This window comes from Ursus americanus, chromosome 17 (assembly GCF_024610735.1).
Source record: "Ursus americanus isolate L20-20 chromosome 17, mUrsAme1.1.p, whole genome shotgun sequence".
Taxonomy (NCBI): Eukaryota; Metazoa; Chordata; class Mammalia; order Carnivora; family Ursidae; genus Ursus; species Ursus americanus.
Genome location: NC_142143.1, coordinates 28,129,207 through 28,154,906, shown reverse-complemented (window position 1 = coordinate 28,154,906; position 25,700 = coordinate 28,129,207). Strand labels below are relative to the sequence as shown.

The window sequence follows — 25,700 nt, the reverse complement described above, 5'->3', positions numbered from 1 at the left end:
TAGACAACGCATACACTGGGAGTCTTTATAACATTATGGTTTAGAATATGGGCTTTGATTTAAATTAGCATGAACCTACTCTGAGTGATACTTTCATGGTGGATATACGTCATCATGCGTTCATCCCAATCCATAGAATGTACAATATCAAGACTGAACCCTAATGTGATCTATAGACTTTAGGTGATCATGATGTGTCAATGTAGGTTCCTCGGTTGAAAGGAAAACACCGTTCTAGTGAGGGGTGTTGGCAATGAGGGAAGCTCTGCATGAGTGGGGAGAGGGAGTATATGGGAAATCTCTCTATATAGGAAAGTATATGGGAAACCTACATTTTAATGTGAACCTAAAACTGCTCAAAAAAGATGAAATCTATTAGTGAAGCTGTGCTTCAACTCCAATTCAGCAATGATGAACCTCTGTAAGCTTCAGGTTCCTAACCCATATCAAGAGTATAGTTATCATACCTATTCCATGGAGTTGTGTTAAAGGTTAGGTAAGGTGCTTCATTAAAGCAGTAGTGCAGGTACCCGGAGCGCACGGTAGCTGTTAGCTGTCATCAAGGTCACACTTAAGTACTTTCGGACTTTAAAAGAAGTTGATAGTGTATGTAAAGATAACCAACCCTGTGCATGATGCCAAAATCGGCATCCCTGCCCTTGTGCCCTTTTCTTGTCCCACTTTTTAGAAACATCGAGGATGAGCTACCAGGCTGGATCCTAGAGAAAACCATCCCAGAGTATATCCTTTTATTGCTTTCCTGTGGTGAGTGGAATTGTGGAAAATGGAACATTGCCCGCTGGGAACCCGAGTCTATGCAAGCCTCCAGTAAATGCCAGAGAAGCAACTGTGGGAAAGCCCCGAAGCCTGCAAAGGCCATTTATGCCTTCCTGGTTGAAAATTGAGAACAGGGTGGGGGTTCTTGGATCACGACTCCAACCATTGCCCTGGGACCTGTAGACTCCACAGGCTTCATTCAATTTTGTTTGCTCTATGGTTTGCTGGAGACTAGCCTGCTTGACTCAAAGTGCAGAATGCTGACACTTTTAGCCCCCAGTGTCCCTTTCTGGATGTAGAATCTCACATTTGGCTGTTACTCTCTCCTTATTCCGCTTAATTCCAACTGGAATGCTGATACGCCAGATTTATTTTTCTGAGGACATATGTGGTATACATATTGGATTTTAATTGGGAACTTCAGAAACTAACCATGTTGCTGTGGTGGAATTCTCATCAGTTAAAGACAATGTTTTTGTACAATTTTTCCATGGCGACATGCATTTCATATTAATTCTCCTTATTAAAGAACATTAACATGGTCTTGTTCTTGCTCCATGCTTACTATTCTTAAGAGAAGCAGAAAATTATGATTTATGATTTTTAGTTTCTTACAGTAGATTGGCATTGTAATCCAAATTGTTCCTGTGCTGGCAAATCACCCAAGAAAATTACCACCACAGCCTGTTAAACATAACTTTCAGAAACGCAATTAAGGAATTTTTAAAGACATCTTTTAATTGGCCCATATTCTTTAAATACTGCAAAATGAAGTGTTTTAATATGTAGTATTAGTTTTCTACTGCTGGGTAACAAATTCTCACAAACTTACTTAAAATAACATGTTTGTTATCTTAGAGTTTTCCGTTATTAGGGGTCCAGGAGTAGCTTAGTCGGGTCCTCTGCTCAGGGTCTCACCAGGCTATGGTCAAGGCATCTGGCTGGCTTGGGTTCTCATCTGGGGTGCTCCATTTGGGAAAATGTTATCAGCAGAATTTATTCCCTTGTGACTGTGTAAGGGAGGGCCCTGCCTTTTAGCAGTCTGTTGGCTGGAGGATGCCTCCAGAGTTAGAGGGCACCCACAGGTCCCGGGGGGCAACAGCCATTCCTAGAGACCATCTCACTTCCTGACCATGGGCTTTCTCGGTAGCGCTGCTCATTCCATCAAGTCAGCAAAGCAGATCTCCGTAGTGCTACCTAGCACAGTGAATACACACACACACACACACACACACCCACGTCATATGTATCATAGTATGGGCTTGGCACTGATGCTTGTGACATCCACCGTCTTTGTCATATTCGACTGGTTAGAAGCAAGACCCAGGTCTTACAGCATTCCAGGGTAGAAGGTTACACAAAGACATGAATACCAAGAAGTGGGAAGTTCACTGGGGGATTACGTTAGAGTCTGTTCACCACACAGACCAGGTAAGTTGAGTAAAATATCCCCTTCATATTAACGAGTTATAACTTTAGTATGAGATTTTAATGGCATGCATCATTTTGAAATTCCGTTAAATGTCATATGACAGCATAGGTTACGCTGTGCTTTACGTTCCGCAGGACACTATACTGTTAAGTTGAAAGCACACTTATTTTTTGTGCATTTGTGTGGATTGAAAAGGATGAATTCTAACACTTGATGGCGGTAGTAACTCATTCAAAATTCAGTCAGCGAGAGCCCCCCCCCCCCCCCCCCCCCCCGTATACAAAACAAACTATGAGAAGCTAGGTACTTCATTTTTATATTTATCACGAATGGCATATTTAAACTATTCCAGTTTGCCAATATTAATTACCCTTTATTCTGGTGCAGTGTAATTGGGTATATTTAGTAGATTTTAGCATTTTTCAATTGGCTTTTAGAAAGCAAGCCTCAGCTAATTAAACTTATAAATACAACTTTTTAGAGAGAAGTTGGATATACCTGAGATATTTGGTCAGATAAATAAAATTCAACAAATATTTTTAGATCCATCTTTGTAACCAATTAAGTTCTATTGGATATGAAAAAAATAAATGGAATGCATTTTATACACTCAAAAACTTGCCTTTTGCAACCCTGAAGATATCCATGTACAGTCATTTGAAACCAAAGAGGTAGGCGCCATCTGTTGGTCATAGAAGCTAACTACAAGGTATTAAGCCTTTCCAGCTTTTCAGTAAGTGAGATGAAATTAACTCATTGCTCTCTCTTGATAATGTGGGAACTTGTGGGATTCGTTGGAAAATTGGTGAGGTGTGTTGTGCATCAGGGAATCATATTGTGGCACTTCTCCATTTATGAATTCTCATGTCATTCAAGTAAATATGAAGAGAAAATTAACTGTAAAGAGGTAACTACAAAGACAGTTTCTGCAGACTTGAGAAGTAAGGATGGGAAATTTGCACACGTAATAGTACTATGTGCAGGTATTATTTGCTATCACCTTTGAAAATATTATTAACCTTTTAATAACTCAGGATTTTCAGAGAATTAACCCAACGTATTGTAGTCATGACATCTAAAAAACATGTGTAGTCAGTAATGATTAATTAGGAATTATTAGCATGGAAATGTTTGTTTATAAATAATTTTAAAGTACACTATATTATGGGGCAATAGAATGAAGTGCCTCCCCCTGTGATAAACGACCTGTAATATTTGAGAAAAATAAATGTGTAACAATTGAATGAAGAAAAAAAAGGCTTTAAAAAAATACAGCATTTAATCAGGGATCAGTTTTAGAATTCGAGCTTTCAATTAAGAATGGGAGGTGTTGGAAATGGCCCCTGAAATAGAATGCATTTAGAAGGAATATTAAAATGTTATCTTCACATTTTCAGGGCTATCTTAGCACTTTGTCCTTCTGGAATTCATGGTGAATTAAATCTGCAGAGTAGCCTTGTGAGTAGGAAGCCATAATGCCTGGGAACATGTCAGTTGGCCCTATATGTTTGTATAATAATGCCCTTTTCACCCCAGTATTTTATTTCATTTCACTTTTTGCTACAACCCCCCCCCCTCCCCAGTTTTGTAATAACAGTGTTCATGGACGGCTGTGAGGACAGAAGTGGTTTCTAGACCATTGGCGGGGAGATCTAAGATCATCAGTGAAGTCCTTGTGGGTAAGGCCTCATTATGACTTTTTCATGAACCCCTTTCCCCCATAAAAAAATAAAAATAAAAATTCTATTTTATGACTTGTTGCAATAAGGATAAATATAAACCAGGCTAGATTTATTACTCCGTATTTATTTTTATTATCGTCGTTATTATCATTATCTTGCTTTTTTATGTTAAAAGAAATGAAGACATTTTCATAGGTCTCTAAAATTATTATCGGCCTTTGGCACCTGTGGAATCCTAAGCTGAGAACCCAGTTGAGTCACAAAGGACTTTTGACCTACATAAACTGAGAGATAATAAGCTGCTGATTTTGTGCCAATTTTTTAAAGGCGGTAATAGAAAACTAAACAGAGTTCCAATATTAGAATTCTACTTTTAGTTTGATTCACGATACTGTATTTATGAGGGAGTATATCTAAAAAGTCAAAATGAAAAGTCCATTTCTCAATATCACTGGTTTATAATGACGGGTTGATGGTTTTCTTCCTTAAGTTTTATAACTTTGGGTAATCAAATTACGATTAAATGATTGCACGATTAGTTTTCCCCATAGATCTCAAGGAAATTAATAGATATTTTTCATTATTACAGATGTATCAGCATTTGTACTTTATTTTTTTAAAGATTTTATTTATATATTTGAGAGAGGAGAGAGGGGAGAGAGAGAGAGAACAAGTGGGGGGCAGGGAGAGGGAGAAGCAGGCTCCCTATTGAGCAGGGAGCCTGACGCGGGGCTGGATCCCAGGACCCTGAGATCATGACCTGAGCCAAAGGCAGACGCTTTTTTCTTTTTCTTTTCTTTTCTTTTTTTTTTAAGGTTGCAGTCTTTATTTTTTTATTATGTTTAGTTAGCCACTTATAGTACATCATTAGTTTTTGATGTAGTGTTCAGTGATTCATTAGTTACATATAACACCCAGTACACATCACAACACGTGCCCTCCTTAATACCCATCACCCTGTTACCTCCTCCCCCCACCCTTTCACTTCTGAGACCCTCAGTTCATTTCCCAGGGTCCATAGTCTTTCATGGTTCATCTCCCTCTCTGATTTCTCCCCCTTCAGATTTCCCTCCCTTCCCCTGTAGGCCTCCATGCTATTGCTTATGTTCCACAGATGAGTGAAACCATATGATGATTGTCTTTCTCTGCTTGACTTACTTCACTTAGCATAATCCCCTCCAGTTCCATCCATGTCAATGCAAATGGTGGGTATTCATCCTTTCTGGTGGCTGAGTAATATTCCATTATGTATATGGACCACATCTTCTTAATCCAGTCATCTGTTGAAGGGCATCTTGCCTCCTTCCACAGTTTGGCTACTGTGGACATTGCTGCTATGAACATTGGGGTGCATTTACCCCTTCTTTTCACTACATCTGTATCTTTGCACTTAAGCGACTGAGCCACCCAGGTGCCCCTCAGCATTTGTACTTTAAACTGAAACAAGGAAATGCTTACGCATCTACTGTGGAGAAACATGAGAACAATTCTCTTCAATTGCTGCGCTACAGAAATTCGGGATTTAGCTACAGTGTCTACTAATAATGGCATCTGAGAGATGATATAGATTAATGAGAAAAATTCAGATAAGAGAGATGAAGAAATATATTTGCCTGAAAGAGATAGTTGAAAATAAAAATATATATTGTATGTTTTTAAAAATTAGAGGTGTTCTATTACCAATTGTCTCTTTTTTTACTTTAATAGATTAATTCAGAAATAGATTATGCAATGATGAAAAAGTTTGATATTAAACCATTTTAGTGAGGTTGTAGAGAACCATGCACTCTCCCACATTGCTGGTGAAAGTGTAAATGGGTATAACATCTTTGAAGGCCAATCTAGTAATATTTATTAAAATTTAAAATAATATGGTCTTTGACCCAGAATTCCAGTTCTATGAATTTATCAATAGATGTACTCTCACATGTACACAAAGCTAATTATGTTTACACAAGGATAGTCTTTGCAATTTTAGTGTAAATACAAAAAAAATGTGCATTTATGTAATGGGCTGATATGTGCTTTTCAGAGTCAGTAGTGCTGTATGTGCTGGTATGGAAAAATCGTCAAGTATTTTTAAGTGAAAGAAGCAAGATTTAGAATAGCGATTATCTCTTGTGTTCAAAAATCCATGTTTACCCGTATAGATGCATACGTAATGGTGATGTGTCTGCGTGTAGTACCTGGACATGTGTATTTGTATAAAAAGGGGAAATTGCTTGGGGCACCTGGGCTCAGTCCGTTAAGCCTAAGACTCTTGGTTCTGGCTCTGATCATAATCCCAGGGTCGTGAGATGGAGCCCTGCACTGAGCCCCGCGGGTTGGGCTCCATGGTCGTGCAGAGTCTGCTCCAGATCCCTCCCCTCCTTCTCCCTCCCCCTCTGCTCCTCAGCCTGCTCACACTCACTCTTCCCTGCAATAGAAAATTTCCCATTTTCTCTCTCTCTCTTTAAAATAAATAAATAAATCTTAAAAAAAGGGAAGTTGCTTGTGGTCAAATTTTTGTTTCTCATGGAAATTTTCACAAAAGCATGCAAGAAACCATGGCCTGGTTATTTCTCGGGAGTGGAACTTGAGGTTTGCAGCTGGAAGGAAAATCACCTTTCATTGTATATTCTGCTGTCATTTTTCAGTTTATAACCATGTGCGTGTATCGTGATCATTACACTTCAGAAGATCAACATTCCTTAACAGACATTCCTTAGCTTCTTCCCTCGTGTGGTGATCATATCATCGTCTATTTTCTATTTTCTAAATTTTATTTTGTTCACAGGCACAGAAATATACCACTAGAATGACTTGATAGTTATCTAGTTGCGTTCCAGGGATGAGGCAAACCTAGGGTCCTCCTACAACACCACCATCTTCTGAGATATACCAATAAATTGCCATTTAAGCAAGAGTTGTCAGATCTTTAGGTTGATAATATTATTATTCAAAAACTGAAGCTATGTGCTATATTGTTGGATATGATTATTTGCATGTTGTGATTATAATGAATATTTTCCCACAAGGCCATTGTAAATTTCAAATTATTTTATTCTCTCCTTCATTCTCTTTAATAAATTTGGAAAAAGAAGCATGCTGTAGTTAAAAAAAAAAGAATAGAAAAGTTTAATTAAAAACCTCTAAATCTTGGCAGTATACCTAAAGAGTTCATTTTCTATTTTTCTTTATTATGGACCTAATTTGAAATTATATGGGATATAAATTCTTAAAACTTGCAAGTTACATGTGATTTACAAGAATATCTGTGAAATGTTTGTTATCATTTAGTTTTGCTTCTACTGTACATCATTTGGTTTTATTCCTGACTCACCTGGTGTTTGTTTAACTTGCTAAATTGTCATCTTATCTTAAAACTTTTAGTTGCATATCATTTTTTAAAACACAGTTTGAAAGTATCATGCTGAGTTTCTGTTTTTGAAGAGAGCAGTAAGAATTGTTCCGTGATAGTGGGCATCATAATGCTAACCGTCATCTGAAATTAGACAAGACTTCCAATAGGCAAACGAGGTAGGCACATGTACGCTTGGGGAGTTTTGCTGAGGTTGATAGGGTTTCCATCCAGTCGAATATCCTCTAGCGCCTTACGAATATAAGTCAAATTTTTAACGTTGCAGAAAGTATCTTCATGCATCTCCAAAATGTTGTTATTCTAAAAGAGATGGGCAATAAATGATAAGGCAAAATATAACATATGGTTATTACTGATTAATAACACAGTCCATTTTGTTTCACCCCTATTTTAATTCTTTTGTTCCTTCTCTTATCCAAAAATGCATGTTATGGGATCATTATGCCTTGAGCACTTTCTAGGCAATGGGGATTAAATCACTGAAGCACGAAGTAGATACAGGCTTGCCCTAATGAAGCTCGTACTTCAGTAGTAGAAATGTAAGATAGGGAGGTGAGAAAACAAATTTAAAGAAAAAGTTATTTCTAAAACTGATGAGGACTGCGAAGGAGGAATGGTAACTGTGGAAAGTTATCTTAAAGAGAGAGCAGTGGAGCTGAGAATGGAATAACAACACACGGGCATGGAAAGAGCCAAGGCAGGAACATTGCAGGGAGAGAGAAGACCATGTTCCATCTGAGTAATTGCTTTGGAATGTTCAAGAATGGGAAAAGAGTCAATATGGCTGAAGTAGAGTGAGGGAGAAAGTGAACAAGTATCAGGAAGATAAGCAGGGCCCAGAAATACATATTTAAAAATAGCTTTATTGGGTATATTTCACATACCATAAAATTCATTCATTTTAAGTATACAGTTCAGTGGTTTTTAAGATAGCCACAGTTGTACAACCATCACCATAGCTTAACTAAATTTTTTAAATTTTTTAACGAATATTTCCACCATAATTTAAGTTTAGAACATGTTAAACCCTATAGATATTAGCAATTATTCTCCGCTCCTCCATTTTCCCCTATCTTTAGCCCACAGTGACTTCTAATCTACTTTCTGTTTTTATGGATTTTCCTATTTTAGATATTTTATGTACATGCAGTCATGGATCATTTTCTGTGACTGGGTTCTTTCATTTAGAATTGCATTTTCAAGGTTTATGTATTTTGTACCATGTATCAGTACTTTCGTGTTTTATTGCCTGATAATATTCCATTATGTGGGTATACCACATTTTTATCCATTCATCAGTTAATAGAAATTTGGATTTTTTTCTACTTTTGGCTCTTATGAATAATGCTTCTGTGAACATTTGCGAACAAGTTTTGTGTTGATATATGTTGTCAGTTCTCCTGGGTATATACCCGGGAGTTGAACTGCGGGTTTATAGTAACTCTATGTTTAACATTCCAAGGATGTGTCAAACTTTTCCAAAGTAGCTGCACCATTTTAGAATCTTACCAACAATGTATGTGTTCCAATTTTCTCTACATCCTAATCAACACTTGTAATTATCTGTCTTTTTTATTTTAGCCAACCAAGTGGATGTGAAATGGTATCTCATTATGGTTTAGTTCATGGCTAGTGTATTGAATATAATTGATATTTTATATTGATTTTATAACTTTATATTCTTTATATTGATTATATAACTTTATATTCTTTGACTAACATGTTCCCATACCCCCCAATCCCCAAGTCCTGGCAACCACCATTCTACTCTCTGCTTCTTTGAGTTCAACTTTTTAGATTCCACATAAAAGTGAGATCTTACAATATGTGCCCATTTGTGTCTGGCTTATTTCACTTAGCATAAAGTTCTCACCCCCGTTGTTGCAAATAGCCAAATTTTTCTTTTTTCTTTGAATTTTTTTCTTTTTTAAAGAATGAATAAAATCCCACTGTATACATATACTACAATTTCTTTATTCATTCATCCATTGATAGACACCTAGTTTGCTTCCATATCTTGGCAATTGTGAATAATGCTGCAGTGAACATGAGAGTGCAGATGTCTCTTTGAGATACTGATTTCATTTCCCCTGGGTATATACTCAGAAGTGGGATTGCTGGATCATATGGTGGTTTCATTGAACTTTTTGAAGAACCTCCATACCATTTTCTTTTTTTTTTTTTTTAAAGATTTTATTTATTTATTTGACAGAGATAGAGACAGCCAGCGAGAGAGGGAACACAAGCAGGGGGAGTGGGAGAGGAAGAAGCAGGCTCATAGCGGAGGAGCCTGATGTGGGGCTCGATCCCATAACGCTGGGATCACGCCCTGAGCCGAAGGCAGACGCTCAACCGCTGTGCCACCCAGGCGCCCCTCCATACCATTTTCTATAATGACGGTACCCCCTAACATTCTCACCAATAGTACACAAGCGTTCTTTTTTTCCCCACAACCTTGTCAACCTTGTTATCTTTGGTGTTTTTGATAGTAGCTATTCTGTGAGGTGACATCTCATTGTGATTTTTGATTTGCATTTCCCTTATGATTAGTGCTGTTGAGCATCTTTCATATACCTGTTGGCCAGTTGTATGTTTTGAGAAATGTCAGTTTAGGTCTTTTACCAATATTTTAATCAATTTTTTATTGTGTGATTTGAGTTCTTTACATATTTCTGATATTAACCCTTTACCAAATGTATGGTTTGGAGATATCTTCTTTCATTCTATAGGTTGACTCTTCTTTCTTTTGATTGTTTCTATTTTAGTTCCATTGTAATCAAAAAAGTACAATGATTTCAATTCTTTTCAATTTGTTGTGGCTAATTTTGTGGCCTAGTATATGACATATCCTGGAAAATGTTCATTGAACATTTGAGAACCATGCAGATTTTGCTGTTGTTGGGTAGAATGTTCTGTAGACGACTGTTAAGTCTAATTGATTTTTAGTGTTGTTAAGGTGTTCTTGAACTGTTTCCTAGTTGATCTTATAACTGGTTGGTTGTTCTATCTATTATTGAAAGTGGAGTATTGAAGATCCAACTTATTGTTGAATTGTCTATTTCTTCTTTCAATTCTGACAGTTTATGCTTCATGCATTTTGAGGCATATTGTTTATAATCATTATTCTAATAATGTGATAATGATTAATAACAATATATATGAGTGTATAATTGTATATTTTTAGGTGCATATATGTTTATAATCATTATATCTTTCTGATGGCTTGACCCTCAATGTCACGGACATTACAAAGTGTCCATGAAGAATAAAAGGTTTAGTGCCTATGTGCTGTACTACTCCCTTTGATAGGTAATAGGTACCTGCTGTTAATAATAACTGTGCCTTACATGTAAGTACTTATCATGTTCCAATAACTGTACTATTCACTTTATAAACTAAAACTGTGGTGCGGGGAGGCTCAGATATTTTGTCCAATATTTTTTAGATATTATTAGAAGTAGAATTTCAGCCCAGGGAATCTGCCAGAGCCTTCATACTTAATTACTATATTTTGGCAAACATTTTAAAATGAATCAAAATTGGGGATTTTTATATAAGCATTAAAAAAATAAATTGAAGACAAAGTAAATTAAAAACAGCTATATACTTGATATTGGTGAGGTGGTCATGAAACGAGAGATGTTTTAAAGGGTGCACTTACTGCCTTTCTAAACCTTAAAATAGGCAATCTGAAACCAATTACTTTTTTTTTTTTTAATGTTGTATTGTATACACAAGCACATTGTGTTTGAATACAACATCAGAGACGCAGTTACTTTGTAGGGTCAATATTATCATAGACAATAGTAATAAAATTTAATTCAGAATTAGAAAACACATTGGAAACATATTTTCTTAATCCAGAATGATGGAAGTCTGTCATCTCTCAGCAAATAGGAATGCCCTAGGATTGAATTTAATTCAATACATAAAACCTAAAATTAAAAGCTAAAGTTGACATTTTTTTTCCTCTCTTGAAAGCTAGAAATTAAATTAGATTTTTCTTTCTCCTGCTTTCTCTTCCATTTCTAATTCTTACACATTTCTTCGGGAGATAAAGCTTTCAGTTTTGTTTTTTGTTTTTTTTTTTTCAAAAGTAATTTTGGGTGCCAGAAAGATGCATTGTAATTTGACAAAGACTGAAACTCTTTAAAGACTAAGGTTATCATCAGTAAGTCAATACAGACAGAGGCAGGAATGTACAAAGACCTTGCACTCTGATCGAGACAGAGTGAATGAGAGGAGAAAAAGAAGAAAAATGGTGACAGTGTGTCAACAGGCCATTATGAACAGGTTTCGTGTCCTGACTTCCTCCTCTTTGCTTTTGTTTTCCATGGGGCTGTTGGGCATACCTTACTGGTGGAAGCCTACCTGGAGGTGAAGGGCCCGTAGGTTTTCTGGGAGTGGCAGAGGGATGTGGTCCAGATTGTTATCGGTGAGGTAGAGGTGATGGAGATCGTACATGTCCTGTAAACATTGCAGATGTAGGACTTAGTGGAAATTAACGGAGCCACAGTTGTATTTTACATTCCCTGTTCACACAACTATTTGTAAAATAATACATGCCTCCCAAGGTCTTGTTTTGCAAAGATGAAGCAAATCACCAGGTTACTTCACAATTCAAATGAGTTTTGGAAGAATTAACTGTACGCAAATATCTCTTGATGAAAAAGTAAAGTGCTTCTCAATCTCTACACAGAACCTTGCTTTTCACTCTCACTTTCTCAGTTTAAGCAAGGCAGTGTCTTCCCATGGAAGACATTCTGCACAGGATTTTGGGGATTTGGGTAAGGCAAACGAAGAACGGCCTTTGTGTTACAGGGACAGAGAAAAGAGAATTTCTGTCCAACAAAATCCTGTTCTCTCTAGTACAAGTACCAGGAAAAGGGCAGCCTAGCAAGACGAAAAAACATTTAGACAGTAACAGGTCTACACTAGCCAAACACCACAGAACAAACCCTGACTCACCACCGCCCAACAAAAGCTGAATGGGGAGACTGAACTTTGACCCCTGGCAGGCTACACTGAGGTGTCCTAGCTCCCTCGCCTACCAGGGTTACAGGAGAGCTGGTGGAGAGACAGGACTTCTGCCATTGCTCAGTGCTAATGGGTCCTCACAGCCCCCTGCACTCTCCCTGTGTCCCTTCAAACAGGATTTTAAATTTGTTTAACGGAGATTTAGAAGAGCCGCTGGAATACAGTAAGAGTGGGTAAGAAAGCTGGTTGGTGAGTGTTCTCTTACTCTATGCTGTTACTCTAGGAAGACCGTTTAGCCCCACACGCGCTCTCTTCACTTAGAAAACAAAATTTCTAAGATTGACAGAATCCATCTTCTTTGCAGGGTAATTTGAAAGGCTTCTACGTCAAGGCACCACCCACACCCTGCACAAGTAGTCCTCCTTTAAGCCTTATAAAATATTCGCCTTGAGTGCAGTTCTTGGGAAATACAAATTGTCTGGCTGACACCATTTCCAGGCACTCCTTAGAGCCTCGTGTTCCAGGGAGCCCTGCACTCCTTACACAGGCTCTCTCTGCCCTCTCTTCTTGCTCGGCCAGCCTCAGGACTTACCAAAATGCAGTATTTCCCAGAAGTTTGATAAATTGTATTGTATAGTTTATTTTAGGAGGTAAAAACCTCATCAAATTGAATCTCCTTATGGAAATAAAAATGCTAGTCATTGATGGCACATGGGATGGAAGGATGAGTCTTCCATATCCAAACTTAAAACTCACTTTAAACGCTTCTTGCTTTATTCCTTTCCTTCCCAGCCTATTGTGGCTGATATCGATAAACGTCAAAGCGCTTGGCAGTTCCGGGAGCTGCCTTATTTTATTGTCACGCAGGACCAGCTCCCGGAGGTGAGGTAGCTTTCTGAATGCATCCTCATCAATCTCGGATATTAGATTTGATGTCAGATCGATCCTTCTTAAATCATCTAGAAGGAAAAATGAAGGAAGTAGTTAAAAACTCTTGACTATGTTTTGCTCACGTAAAAATATGAAGATAAATTCTCCCACATGAAAGCAAATATGAATATGAAGTTAATTAGCAGTAGACAATGAAGTAATCATTTCTAACTACTTTATATAAAAATTTGTTTCCACCCAATACTATACATATTTATGTACTTGTAAGAAGGCATAATTTTAACAAAGGTATTGACATATTATATTTAAAATAACTGGTCTTTTCCCTACATTCTTTGTAAGCTTTGTCTAGATTTTGCTGTATAAAAGGTTTTCCTCGGTGATGACAGATTGCTATATTTTCTAACAGTTATAGATACATTAGCATTAAAATACAAAGGCATTAAAAAGAAATTTTCTAATGATTGAAACACTTTATAAAGACAAGTACCAAAATTCTTCTAAGTTGGCAACAATTATGAATTCAGATTGTAGGCTTGTATGCATCAATCATAAAGCAATTGTGCTTTAATGGAAGTCTATTCAAACAGCCCAAATCCTAGGAAATATATGACCATGACATTTTACTCAATGTCATGACATGATAATGAGTTCTAGCTTATAAAATATACATATTTATGATCCTATTTCTTGAAAATATTGTATTTGAAAATATCAACTATATAGTTTCATAATGACCTTTAGCTCTTCATCATTTTTTCACATAATTAAAGCAAACCTTCAAATATTTAAATAAGAAAAAATAGTTGATTTATGAGCCATACTTTCATAATCAGGTTTTATATTTAATACCAGCATTTTATAGTGTAACAATTTTAGGAAGGTGTGTAAAGAAGACAAGGATATTGGTGCTGTCATCCATACTTAGGCTTGCAAAGTCATTTTTGTTGATCTTTTTAATTCTGTTGAAGCGGGAATAGAAATAAGCGGTGTTCTTGGGCAGTGGAGGGATGGCATCAAGTTCATGGTCATCACAGTATACGGTGGTGCGTATACATGTACACAGAAGGCAAGTTGGAAAGTCTAAAAGGTAGAGGCAAATAATTATATGTAAGTAACAAAAGCAATTTCTAAGAAATAATGTGATTAGATGTTTGTTAAATGAGTTTACAGTCTCATGCAGACCATCCTGCTATATTTCATATTTTCTCACATAGTTTTCTATAAATGGAAATTAAAGTCAAATGTACCAATTAAAGCAGCCACAATAATTAGTATATTCTTTGTACGGTTTTCAATTTTATTTTAAATTACCGAGTGGATACAGTGTGGATGTTGCTTTTATCCTTATTAGAAATTCTCTTTTCAAATGTAACTATTAAGACTGTGGTTTTTGTAAAGTTGAAACAGCACACATAATATTTTTATTAGGTCTTTGATTCAATATTTAAACACCCCACTGAAACAATCTGCTTCAAGAGAAAGATAGGGTAATGATCATTAATATGAATTCACTCAATATGTAATTATGGAATCCTTTCTAGGTAAATGACACTGTGCTAGCTGGTGAAACAGTGAGGACCACAAAGAGGAGACACAATTCTATTTTATGATCTTCTATGTAAGTAAGATAAACGTGAATCACACAAATAAAATGATGACTGTGCAAAATGTCATGAAATAGATGAGCATAAAATAGGGGGAGTTCGACTCAGTCTGACAGTCATGGTTCTCTGAGAAGGTGATAACCGAGTTGAGATCTGCAAAAACAGCAGGAGTTGACCACGCACTTCACACTGGGAGTGAAGTGTACAGGCAGAGGAAGCAGCATGTGCCAAGGCCCCTCACTTTGGATGGACTGAAAGATGGTCCATGCGGCTACAGCACAGAGAGCATTGAAATGTATGGGACATACCATACGGAAGCCTCATCGGCTGTGTTACGACAGGTTTTGTTCCTTATCCTAAGGATGGGCAGGGTATTGCCTGATCAGATTTGCATATTAAGAAATCACTCTGCTTGAAGGTGTGTAGAAGACTGAGGGAGGGCAAGGGGACAGAGTGGAGATAAGTTGTTATCTGGGTAAAAGATGATAGTTGCTTGGCTGGGGTCATGGTGACATGTCGAGAAGGCAACAGATCCAAAAGATATTTGTGAGGTTGGATTATATGTCAACGTATTGGTCTGTCTCTATCACGTGCACGCGCACACGTACACCTCCTTCTCTCTCTGTTCGGTGGTGCTGCAGAGGACAGCAAGCTTCCAAGGAAGATAGAAGAGCAATGACCAGAAGGAAAGGAGGAAAAGAGAATGGGGAAATGTTATGGAGGCCAGATGGAGAGAAAGGGTTTGAAGGAAAAGGGAATAGAAAACATTCTAAGGCTGCTGAGATGTTTGGGTAAGTTAAGAAATGAGAATATCTCTTGGATTAGTCATTGTGATGGTTATAGGCTACTTCGGTAAGAACTGCGGAGTGATGGGGCTGGAAGCCAGATTAACAGCCAACTGAGGAGGGACTGGGGGGGGGGCAGAAGTAGTTACAGCAAATACAGACAATGCTATTGAGATGTTCGTGAAGAAGGAGAGAGAGAGATGGTGATAGGTATAAGCAGATACATTTGCGGTGTGTAAATTGACTGAAGCAGGAAAAATTTGACGAAAAAGATCCAAAGTAGGAGAAGTTGAATATCAAAAGGATCCTGAGAGGGCAGGAGGAAGTGGGACCGGAAGCATCCTACATGTGAGAGGACAGACAGTTGGTCTGTTGTAACAGGCTAAGGAGAGGGAGATAAGGTGCATACATGTCCATGCAGGTAAAGATGACATCTGAAAGCAGAAAGACTGAAAAGCTGCTGACCAGAAGATTGTCTTTCCTCTGTGGAATGGGAGGCTCAGCTCTCTGAGGAGCTCGAGGAGTAGAGGGAGGAGGAGAAGAAGGATGTAAGATGTGAGATGAACAAAGGATGTGAAACAGTCAAGAAAGAAACTAGATGGAATGATGGAAGGACTTTCTCGTGATTGCTCTTAGTCCGTTCACCCCAATTTCACTGGGACTTTCCTAGTTTTAGCCTTGAAAATTCCCCACAGTGGGACCCCTCGCTCCAGGCAAACCAGACACTTGGTTGCCTGAGTGGAAGGATCCATTTGTAGTTTGTGATCAAGAACTAGTAATGGGGGCGCCTGGGTGGCTCAGTCGTTAAGCGTCTGCCTTCGGCTCAGGGTGTGATCCCGGTGTTCTGGGATCGAGCCCCATATCAGGCTCCTATGCTGGGAGCCTGCTTCTTCCTCTCCCACTCCCCCTGCTTGTGTTCCCTCTCTCGCTGGCTGTCTCTCTCTCTGTCAAATAAATAAATAAAATCTTAAAAAAAAAAAAAGAACTAGTAATGCACCTACTGAGGTCTTTTTGCTGTCATTAAGTAGGACAGTTATTTACAATAATAGCTTGGGTAATGAAAACTATTTTAAGACTGGAAATCTAGGAAAGACAATTTAAGGGGAAGCTGTAAAGCATTTAACACTTGCCAATTTTTCAAATCATTATAAATTAATATTTGCCACTTACAAAATTTTTAAAAAGTAAGGCATTTGATTCTTCTATATATTCAAGACTTTGCTAATTTAGCAGTAGCTGCTTAGGGTAATTTATAATAATATATTCACACCAGTTATCGTTTAATTCTCTTTTTTCCACTCATAACCCAAGTCTACTTTATATGGCTTCGGAATGTTGTTTTTATTATTAATAGTAAAAATATATGATATTTTGATTACTAATGCTCTAAATATTTCTTTCCAAGCTATTTAACTTTGATGAATAGATAAGATTTTATTTAATTTTAAAGTTTAAAATTTCTGGTGATGCTTCATCTGTGGAAATTAAAATGTGAATTAAAGTTTTAATTAACTTCATTTCTCACCCTCAGACTAGTTTGGAGATAACTTTTTTTTCCTAAAGTTATAGATTTTTTTATATGATTTCAAAGCTGACATTCTTGAGCCATAATTTTGACTAAAGCTTTTGAAAAAAATGGGCACTATGTTTTTCTGTTGTTCCTTGGCTTGGCTGAAAGACCTGAGTATAGGTAATGATGCCAGATCAGTCAACTTTTGATGGATCCGAAATTTCTTAAAAGTAAGTAATGTTCTAGATATATTTAATTTCCCTACTGGAAACTTTCTTCTGGGCACTTACATTTCCTTCTATTGTATGTGTCTCTTCTTGGTTTTATTTGCAGAGTGTTCTACTCCATAGAGTGTTAACTGTGTGGAAAGAATATAATGTATTCATTAGAGATACTGGCTTAGGGTTTAGTGGTCTCCATTTGCATTTCAGCTCTGCTATGTACCACCTCCAAGATCTTGGACAACTTTTACACTAGGTTGGGGTTTTAGTTTTCCTATTTGTAAAGTGGAAGTAACAATACCTCGTATGTAATATCATTCCGACTCCTCAAAGAGTTCATATGCATAAAACACTTTAGTGGTTGGCATTTACATAGCATTGTACAAAAGACAACTTTTTATATTACTTATTGGTGAACAGTTAAAAACTGGTAGATGCAGAGAGTAGATGGGGGTTACGGGCGGGGCTGGATGGGGAGCAACGGGGGAGGGGAGTTGTTGGGCAACAGGTGACAAGTTTCAGTTATGCAAAATAATTAAGTTCTGGAGATCAGCTGTACAACACAATGCCCAGAGTTAACAAGACTACTGTACGCTGAAACATTTGTCGAGGGTAAAAAAAAAAAGACTCTTTTATCAATAATAGAGTCATGAGAATAACTAACATTTATTATGTTTACTATGGGTCAGGCACTAAATTCATTCATTTAATCCTTACGACGATTCTGTGAAGTAAGATCTATTATTTATTATCCCCTATTTTAGATGAGGAAACTAAGGCAAAAAGTATTGATTACTTTGCTCCAAATTGTGTGTCCAGCAAGTCCCAAAGCTGGGATTTGAATGTCATCCCTCTCTTTGATTCTCTCAGTGTGTTCTGTACAGGGTTTTGTCGTATTCCGTGGAGCACATTATTTCCTCTGCATTTGCCTGCCTGTCTCCCTGTACTAGACAAAAATATCCATGAGAACAGTAGTCATTTTAAGTTAAGTTTTGTATCTCCAGAACTTAGAGTACAGAGACACTCCAACTCTATACTCATAAACCTTTGCAGTAGGAATTCCACTCATTGTTCTATACCCCCTTGCTATGCCATTCTCCGTGTGGGAAAGCCGTCTGGTGTGAGTCCGTCCGGTGCCCCCAAGGATGACACGGACAAATTCTAACAAGGAATATAGACAGATCATAGAATCATATTGAGCATCAGGAACTCTTTCTCATTAACTAAGAGACTGTGGTTTAGACCACCTTCAGGCTGTACAGGATGGAGTCCGGTGTTACGGAATGCTTTCCACTCGGCTGCTCCCAAGGACTGAATGAGAAGAGACCCATGTTCCCATAAGTACACAGACAAGAATCAGAACAGGCTCGCTTTCAACCCAGTGAGTGAAACTAACAGCTGTGTGATCTCTGACAAGTTCCTACCATTTTTGAGCTAGTTTCCTCAGTAGGAAAGACCTGAGACCTTCACACACAGGTTGTAGTAGTCACATGAGAGAATGTGAGGTGAGGATTGTGACCCACAGAGAGTCTGTGTCCAGTCAGTGTAGACTATTACTACTGCTGCGTCATCACAGTCCGCCAGCATTACCTATCACCCTGAACTGCTGTGGCCCGCTCTGTCAGACACAGAAATCTCTCATCTTGCTCGTAGGGTAGTGGATTCTTTGTTCTAGAAATGCATTCCACCACAAAGGTTTGGAGTGATGATGCTAGATAAATATTTTCCCCCAAATCTTTGGTTATTTGATCATTTCCATCATGCCAAAGCTGAATTATTAAAACTGCTTTGTATTTGAATACAAAATACATGTGTGTCTCCTGCTTCAAACCCAGCCTATGGCAAAACTTTCCCTGTGGGTCATGTGGGTTGCCTGTGGCATTGGAGTTTGGCAGCTTTGAGGTATGACCAAGTGGACTTAATTCAGATCAGCCTTGATAGACCTGACCTTCATTGGTGTGTGGGCCCAGAACCCTGGTGAATTCAGGCTCCTGCGGAGACGAGCCATCGATCAGTCTGGGGGTGGACTCCTCCTCATCCTCCTCTTCAGCCTCCTCTGGAGGTGGGGGTGGGGTAAGGAGCTCTCTGTTCCCAGAAGGCATCACTGTGGCTATTTCAATCTGAAAAAGAAACAAAATTTCATCAGGCAACCTTCTTAATCACCCGTCCTATGAGGCAGGGACACAAATTTTAAAAGTATCCATTTTTGCCACAAGAGGTCGCTAGTGTTCTGAAGTTCAACGCTGCTGGGCCAGCTCGCCTGGCTGAGCACATGTGGTTCTAGTTACTGTTGCTGGTTTTAATTAATTTTGCTTCTCAAATCTTCGTAATAATTTCCAATGCCCATGGTTTTTTGGGGTTTTTTTTTAGTCATCTTGCTCTTTCAAACATTCTTACATGTTTATTCATGTTTTAAAAACCTCATTTATTGTTTTCTAAATACATAGCATTGCAAGAATGCATTATTGTTGTGGAAGATACAAAATAATCCAGAAGTTTGCAGAATAAATTCCCGAAGTCCCCTTCACCCTGAGGCCCTGATTCCATTTCCTTTGACGATAACAACCATTAAGAAATTAAGGTGTATATTCCAGCCCTTTTAATCCTTGGTTTCCTAGATTCAAGTATTCTGGGTTTGCTTTTTGTTTTTGTTTTTGTTTTTTTTTATAATTTACACTTCTTCCAATTGTTTTACTGTAAAGTATCCTTTCTGCTGAAAGAAAAATATATAGGGAGATATGAAAACTATATGATTAGATTATGATGTGCCCTTTCTCATGTACTTTCAATATTATTTTGAGTAACAAGTATTACCAACACTATTTGGGTTTATTACATTGACGTTTTTGAGAGCTTTGACAATGGAGGGAACTTATTAAAATCGAAAAAATGCTCAAATATTTTTTTAGGGATTGTATCTTGGATTATACTTGGTTTTCTCTTCTTGCATATTTTAGGTAATGAGTAACTGCTCTTAAGAACACTGTTTGCATTTAGAATAACTGCTTATTCTCAAATCCCTTACCATGCCTCAGTCTCTTTTCCTCTGTATTACTTAATAAATGTCTACCTCCCTGACAACCTTGTCACTTTAGGCAGGAAATCTGCTCAAGACAGTTTGTTGGCAACATGCAGCACCCACTTTTGGGGACGTACTATCTTCGTGGCATCCCTAGAAATCCCAGATTCTTCTTTTACCACCCTGATAGGGCTGCTTGATCCTTCCCACCCGTCTTTATTTGCATTTATTAAACAAGCAAAAAAATACACAAATTACCTTCTAATTATTTAATGTCAAAATGACATGCACAGTGTTACTTTTATGTGTAAAATAAGTACATAACTAGGCTAGATATTTTCTGAGTACTTTAGATAGATGTTTTAGATAATCACAATATTTTAAAGCTACATTTATTATTTAATATCATTTTTAATAAATTTGAATACAATGCTTCACAAATGAAAATTATCCTTTTAAAGGAACACTAAACTCTTGTCAGTTCAGAATTGTATTTCTTTCTATGTTTCTGTAGAGTCTCCCCATTTCCTCCCTTCCGACACTGTATTGAAATGACCCTGTCAGTTTTCTGCCTATCCAAGCCCCCTAGATGGTACACTCTAAGTTATATGTTTTATCTTTGTAACTCGAGGCTGTAGCATAATAGGTGATCAACAAGTACTTATTAAATATAATTTAAAAACTGCTTGTCCAAAGTGTATCTAATTCACAGCTTTATATTTCATTTTAGAGATTTTACTGATAAGAATCACAAATGGGTTGGTGCTCACTTTAAATGCACCTAAAGCAGGAAATCAAACCAAAAGCCGCTCATACTGTATTTGGTGCATCAGGAAGCCGTACGTGAAGATATTGTAAAACCTGGCCAGAAATCTGCACTCGAGAAGATGGGGCACACTTCCTTAAACAGGGAGACATATGGTTTCCAGCTGCAGGATCAGAATGAAGCAGATTTAGAAGGAATAGACCTGCAGAGACCAAAAGGAGGCTCCAGGAAGAGCGGAAATTGAGACAGATGTTTCATGGAATGGAGGTAGCCTAAAGGGAGAAGCACATTCCAGACACGTCGCCTTGAATCTTTAGCTTTGCAGGAAAAATGTTTGCACATACTTTCTACGGATAATTGTTTTTCCACTGATCTGACGTGAAGCTGTAAGATCTCACTTGTCATCCAATATAATGAGGCAAAAACAGCTTTTGTGCTTATCAGAACCTGTTTTGTTCATGCTTACTCGCTAATAAAATGTGAATGCTGGACAATTTGAAGACCAAGGGAGAGGAATGCTTTTTCGGCTCAGCAAAATCCCAGAACTATAAACTCAAAGTGCTGTTCCTGGTAAGCTGTTCTCGTTGCAGACACATTTATTCTCACTATTGAATAGAAATGGTTGAGGCTCCTGTCTTTTTTTTCTTCTTCTTCTTCTTTTAACAATTTCCATACTGCAATATGAAGTTGTGAGGCAATGCATGCAAAGAAAGGAAGCCAGAGGAGCATGAGGACCTGGCTGTCCATGTGGCTGACTTGTAGGCTTACGCTACAGAGACCGAAATTTGGGAATAAACACAAATGGCCAGAAAACTCCCTGCCCCTTTTTCTCAGGCTACAACTGGCAACCCTCAAATGCAAATATAACCGAGGCTCTGATATAAATATTCATCCTTCTGGAATTTTCCTCCATTATTTTTCCTTTTACCTTCTTTTACTCTGACCTCTTCCCTACTAAATTGTTTTAACCTTTTTATTATATTTACCTGAATTTTAAAAACATGCTAAATACAAAGGATCCCTCCCGCCTATGGCCTTGGACTTAGCCATCCCTGTGTTTGCATATCCTCCTGACATAGGACCAGTAGGGCACATCTCTGAGTTGACTGGTTTGTAGTAAGTTGTCCCTTTCCATCCCCTTTTAACTGGGCTTCAGAGCTAGATAGTTTATGTCATGGTGGACTGTATTTAGGCGTACATTCCATGCCTGTGAAAGAGTACGTCTGTACCAGAGATGACACATGCATAGCCCACAGACAGTGACCCTGGTAGAGTGAAATGTTGCAGATGTCAGCTTAGAGCGATAATAGTGCCAAGAAGAGTCATCAGGCCTGCCTCGGCCTCTGCACCCCCACAGCCTTGACTGCATGAGAGTAATCCAGCACCCCAGTACACTCTCAGGGAAAAAGGACCTGACATGACCCTCAGGTGTCTTAGATGAAGCCTCTGCTCCCTGGAGACATCAGGTCTCTCAGTCGAAAGTGATTCGGTTACCTTTCTTGCTGCAGATGGCGTGTACTGAGACTTTACCAGCAATATTTATATCGTTTAAAAATCCTGCAAGAGATTTGAGACTTTCATTCTCCAATAATCAGAAGAGTTATCCACAGAAAATCTTTCTATGAAAGTACACAGTACCATTTTAAGTGGTAACATTTAGTTATAAATAATTTTAGTCAAATCCATTTATCTCTTAGCAAAAGCACATCTGAATGACCCGTAGGACCATATTGCCACCACTGGGTCTACTTAATGTTTGTCTTGATTTCAGAGTAAAAATATGAAAAAAATAGTGCGTTTGGAAACAACAGTCATACTTCGTCCTGACTGCCTTCCTCCCCTCTGCCAGGGAACCCTGTCAGTACTGATTTCTTCTTGAATAGTCTCCTTATACCTGTTAAGGATGATCCCAAGCCATATGCTGCTGCTAAGAATGTGTTTCAACTAATAAAACATAATGTGTGGTTTTTTCCTAATATTTTGATATCTTTTGATCTCAGCACTTAATCTGCAGCTAAATTTCTAATGAGGAACTTAATGAAAATATCACATATGCAGAACAGAAAGACTTCATGATACCTAGATTGGATTCCTACCCTCGTGAATGAATGCAAAGATCACTGAATGAAAGGGTGAAATTGTAAATGATGGAAGATTTGCCAGTCTTTATAATTATCTAATCAACCAGAATGAATGTGCCAGGCATTACACTTAAATTGTGATCATTATGTCCATTTTATCTGTCAGTATTATTTTCAAACATCTATCAATACTTTCTTTTTTCCTCCTGTGTCCACCACCATCACCATAATCTAAGTCACTACCCTGTCTTGCTGGGAATACAACAATAGTCTACTCACAGGGAGTTGGCACCTTCTCCTTTATGTATTCACTCTGTAATGAGAATAAGCTCTTAAAAGACAAAGCTGATCATGTCAACCTCTGCTTAAAATCCTTAAATGGATTTTTATTTTTCTTAATAGCCACAAGAACAGTGGCCTTGCAGAAGCCCGGAAACAGATTGGCTTAGAGGAGGTGAGCTTGACTCTAGCCTACCTCTGAGACCTTGGGGGAGTTACTTTATCTCCTGAGCGTCCGTTTCTCTATCTGCGAAATCCTGGTATATACAGTAGATAGTATATCTGTGTTAGGATGAAAACGTTAATACGTATACTAAGTGCCGTGGAAATTTGCTGTTATTATTTGCTATTTTTATATTTGCTATTTTTATTTTATATTTGCTATTAGTATTAAATTCAAAACTCTTTGACTACAAGGTCTTGCATGGCTTGGCCTGTCCGGTGTCCCCTTCCTCCATTTCATATCCACGTGCTCTTCTGCTGCACTGGCCATCTTTAATTTCTTATGCTCCTTGTTCTAGAAGACATTTGCATGTATGAGTTGTTCTGCTTGGAGTTCATTCCATTCCTCATCTTTCTTTCCCCAATCTTATTTTATTCTATTTTTTAACAGCACAGTAAATCCATGAAGAAAAAGCATGTATACACTGAGATCCTCGTTGACTCATTGATATTCACTTAAGGATGAAGATATAATTGTTCCTTTTAGCATACAAAAATTAATGCAGATTTTTGTGTAAATATTAATAGGGTCTGGGATAGAGTCACAGTGAGGTCTCCATCCCAAGAAATTGAAGTGACTTTAGATTGTTCTCATGTTACAAAACTGACCTTAAAAATGCACAAGAAAAGTGTTTGGGAGCAGCTTCCTGACTCTTGACTTACCAGTGGTAATAGTACAGCTAAGGAAAGAAAAAATGAAATGAAGAGGGTGGCAGCCTGAAAAAAATTCAAGTTCAGGAAAGAATGGCTTATTATTGTGGCCAACATTGTTTGGAGGAGAGAAATATTAAATTTGTTGAATATACACAAAAGTCACTGAAGAGATCATCTCTGGTATCAAAAGAAGTTTTATTGACTCTCCTCAGGGGCTAGATGAAAATAACTAGCATGGATTGAATATTCACTGTGTGAGAGACGGCATGTCCTTTCCATTGAGTTACATGTAATTATCAGAAGAACTCATGTAGCAGGTGCAGTATTGTGCACATTAATAGATTTGTAAACTGAGACCAGGGATGGGTAAATTGTCAGAGGTTACATGATTTCTAAGTAGTAAGGCCAGGATTTGAATCTAATTAGAGCTGCCACAAGACTGCCTTAATTTACTTAATTTTGATTCTGTACTCAGCCAAATAAATGTCTGCTGAATAATCTAGCTTCTTAGTTACCTGCATTCTGAGAAAGAGGGATTCTGGATCATGGAAATGAGCCTTATCATCACGCGGAAATGCCTTCCCATGATAAATTCATAAATGGACTTTGTCGAACAAATTTTAAGCCTCATCTAATTTTTGCTTTGGCATCCTTCATCAACCTACAATCTGATTTGATCATCACTGATAATGTTAGTCAATTGCTGATCCTATAGGCTGAAGACCATACCAAGGCATGTTGCCCTGTGGGAGCACTTGACAGTCATCCAGTCTTCCCCTGATATTGACAAGTATGAAAAATATCATATAACATCGATGTGGGTGGATTGTAAAATTCAAGTAGCATTTATTATATTTCTCACTTTTGTGAGAAAGAAGTATTATGTCAGAATGAAACTTTAGTCTGGTTGAACATGATGGCTAAGACAGTTCTATGTATTCACCACAGTTTCATTTTCCTCCTGGGCATTCAGCTCAAGTACATTTTCCACTTTCTTTGAATGTGGCTTAGGTCATGTGGCTAGTTTTAGCCAACTGAATGCAAAAGGAAGTCATGCAGCAAATCTGGTCCAAATTAGTGAGGAGCAAGGATACTTTCTCAATCTGTCAACAGAAGATACCAGTGTGACCTTGAAGTCCCAAGGTAAAGATGGTGAAGTTCTAGCATGAAAGAAGTTTGAATCCCTGAATAACTACTTGGAAGACTGTAACCTGTTGACCTGCGTTGGACAGTCATGTCAGCAAGATACAAATTTTTATTGTGTAGAGCCATTGGGATTTGGGGATTGTTTGCTGATGTAACTTGTCCTAATATACATCTTTTCAATTTTTGTTTTCTTATCCATTTCTTATTCATACTGAGGGAACTATTTTTTAATGCTTTTATGGGTTGATTTACCTAGCACGTATCACTGACTTTACAAAAAAAAAATAATA

General features: G+C 37.8%; 1 protein-coding gene and 1 long non-coding RNA gene across 2 annotated transcripts in view; one reads left to right on the top strand and one right to left on the bottom strand.

Annotated features, from left to right (window-relative positions):
* Positions 1-661: 661 nt before the first annotated feature.
* Positions 662-25,700, top strand: LOC123780857 (uncharacterized). Its single transcript, XR_006776534.2, has 5 exons — positions 662-765; positions 3,793-3,888; positions 14,665-14,741; positions 20,993-21,598; positions 24,002-25,700. It is a non-coding gene; the product is annotated as an uncharacterized LOC123780857 (long non-coding RNA).
* EPYC (epiphycan) overlaps positions 6,601-25,700 on the bottom strand; it is a 35,964-nt gene continuing 16,864 nt past the window's right edge. Inside the window, exons 3-7 of the mRNA XM_045780030.2 lie at positions 19,192-19,363; positions 14,045-14,203; positions 12,986-13,188; positions 11,624-11,719; positions 6,601-7,552 (exon numbers count right to left, since the gene is read on the bottom strand). Of these exons, the coding sequence (XP_045635986.1) occupies positions 7,382-7,552; positions 11,624-11,719; positions 12,986-13,188; positions 14,045-14,203; positions 19,192-19,363 (801 nt within the window). The 3' untranslated portion in view covers positions 6,601-7,381. The remainder of the gene's footprint in view (positions 7,553-11,623; positions 11,720-12,985; positions 13,189-14,044; positions 14,204-19,191; positions 19,364-25,700) is intronic.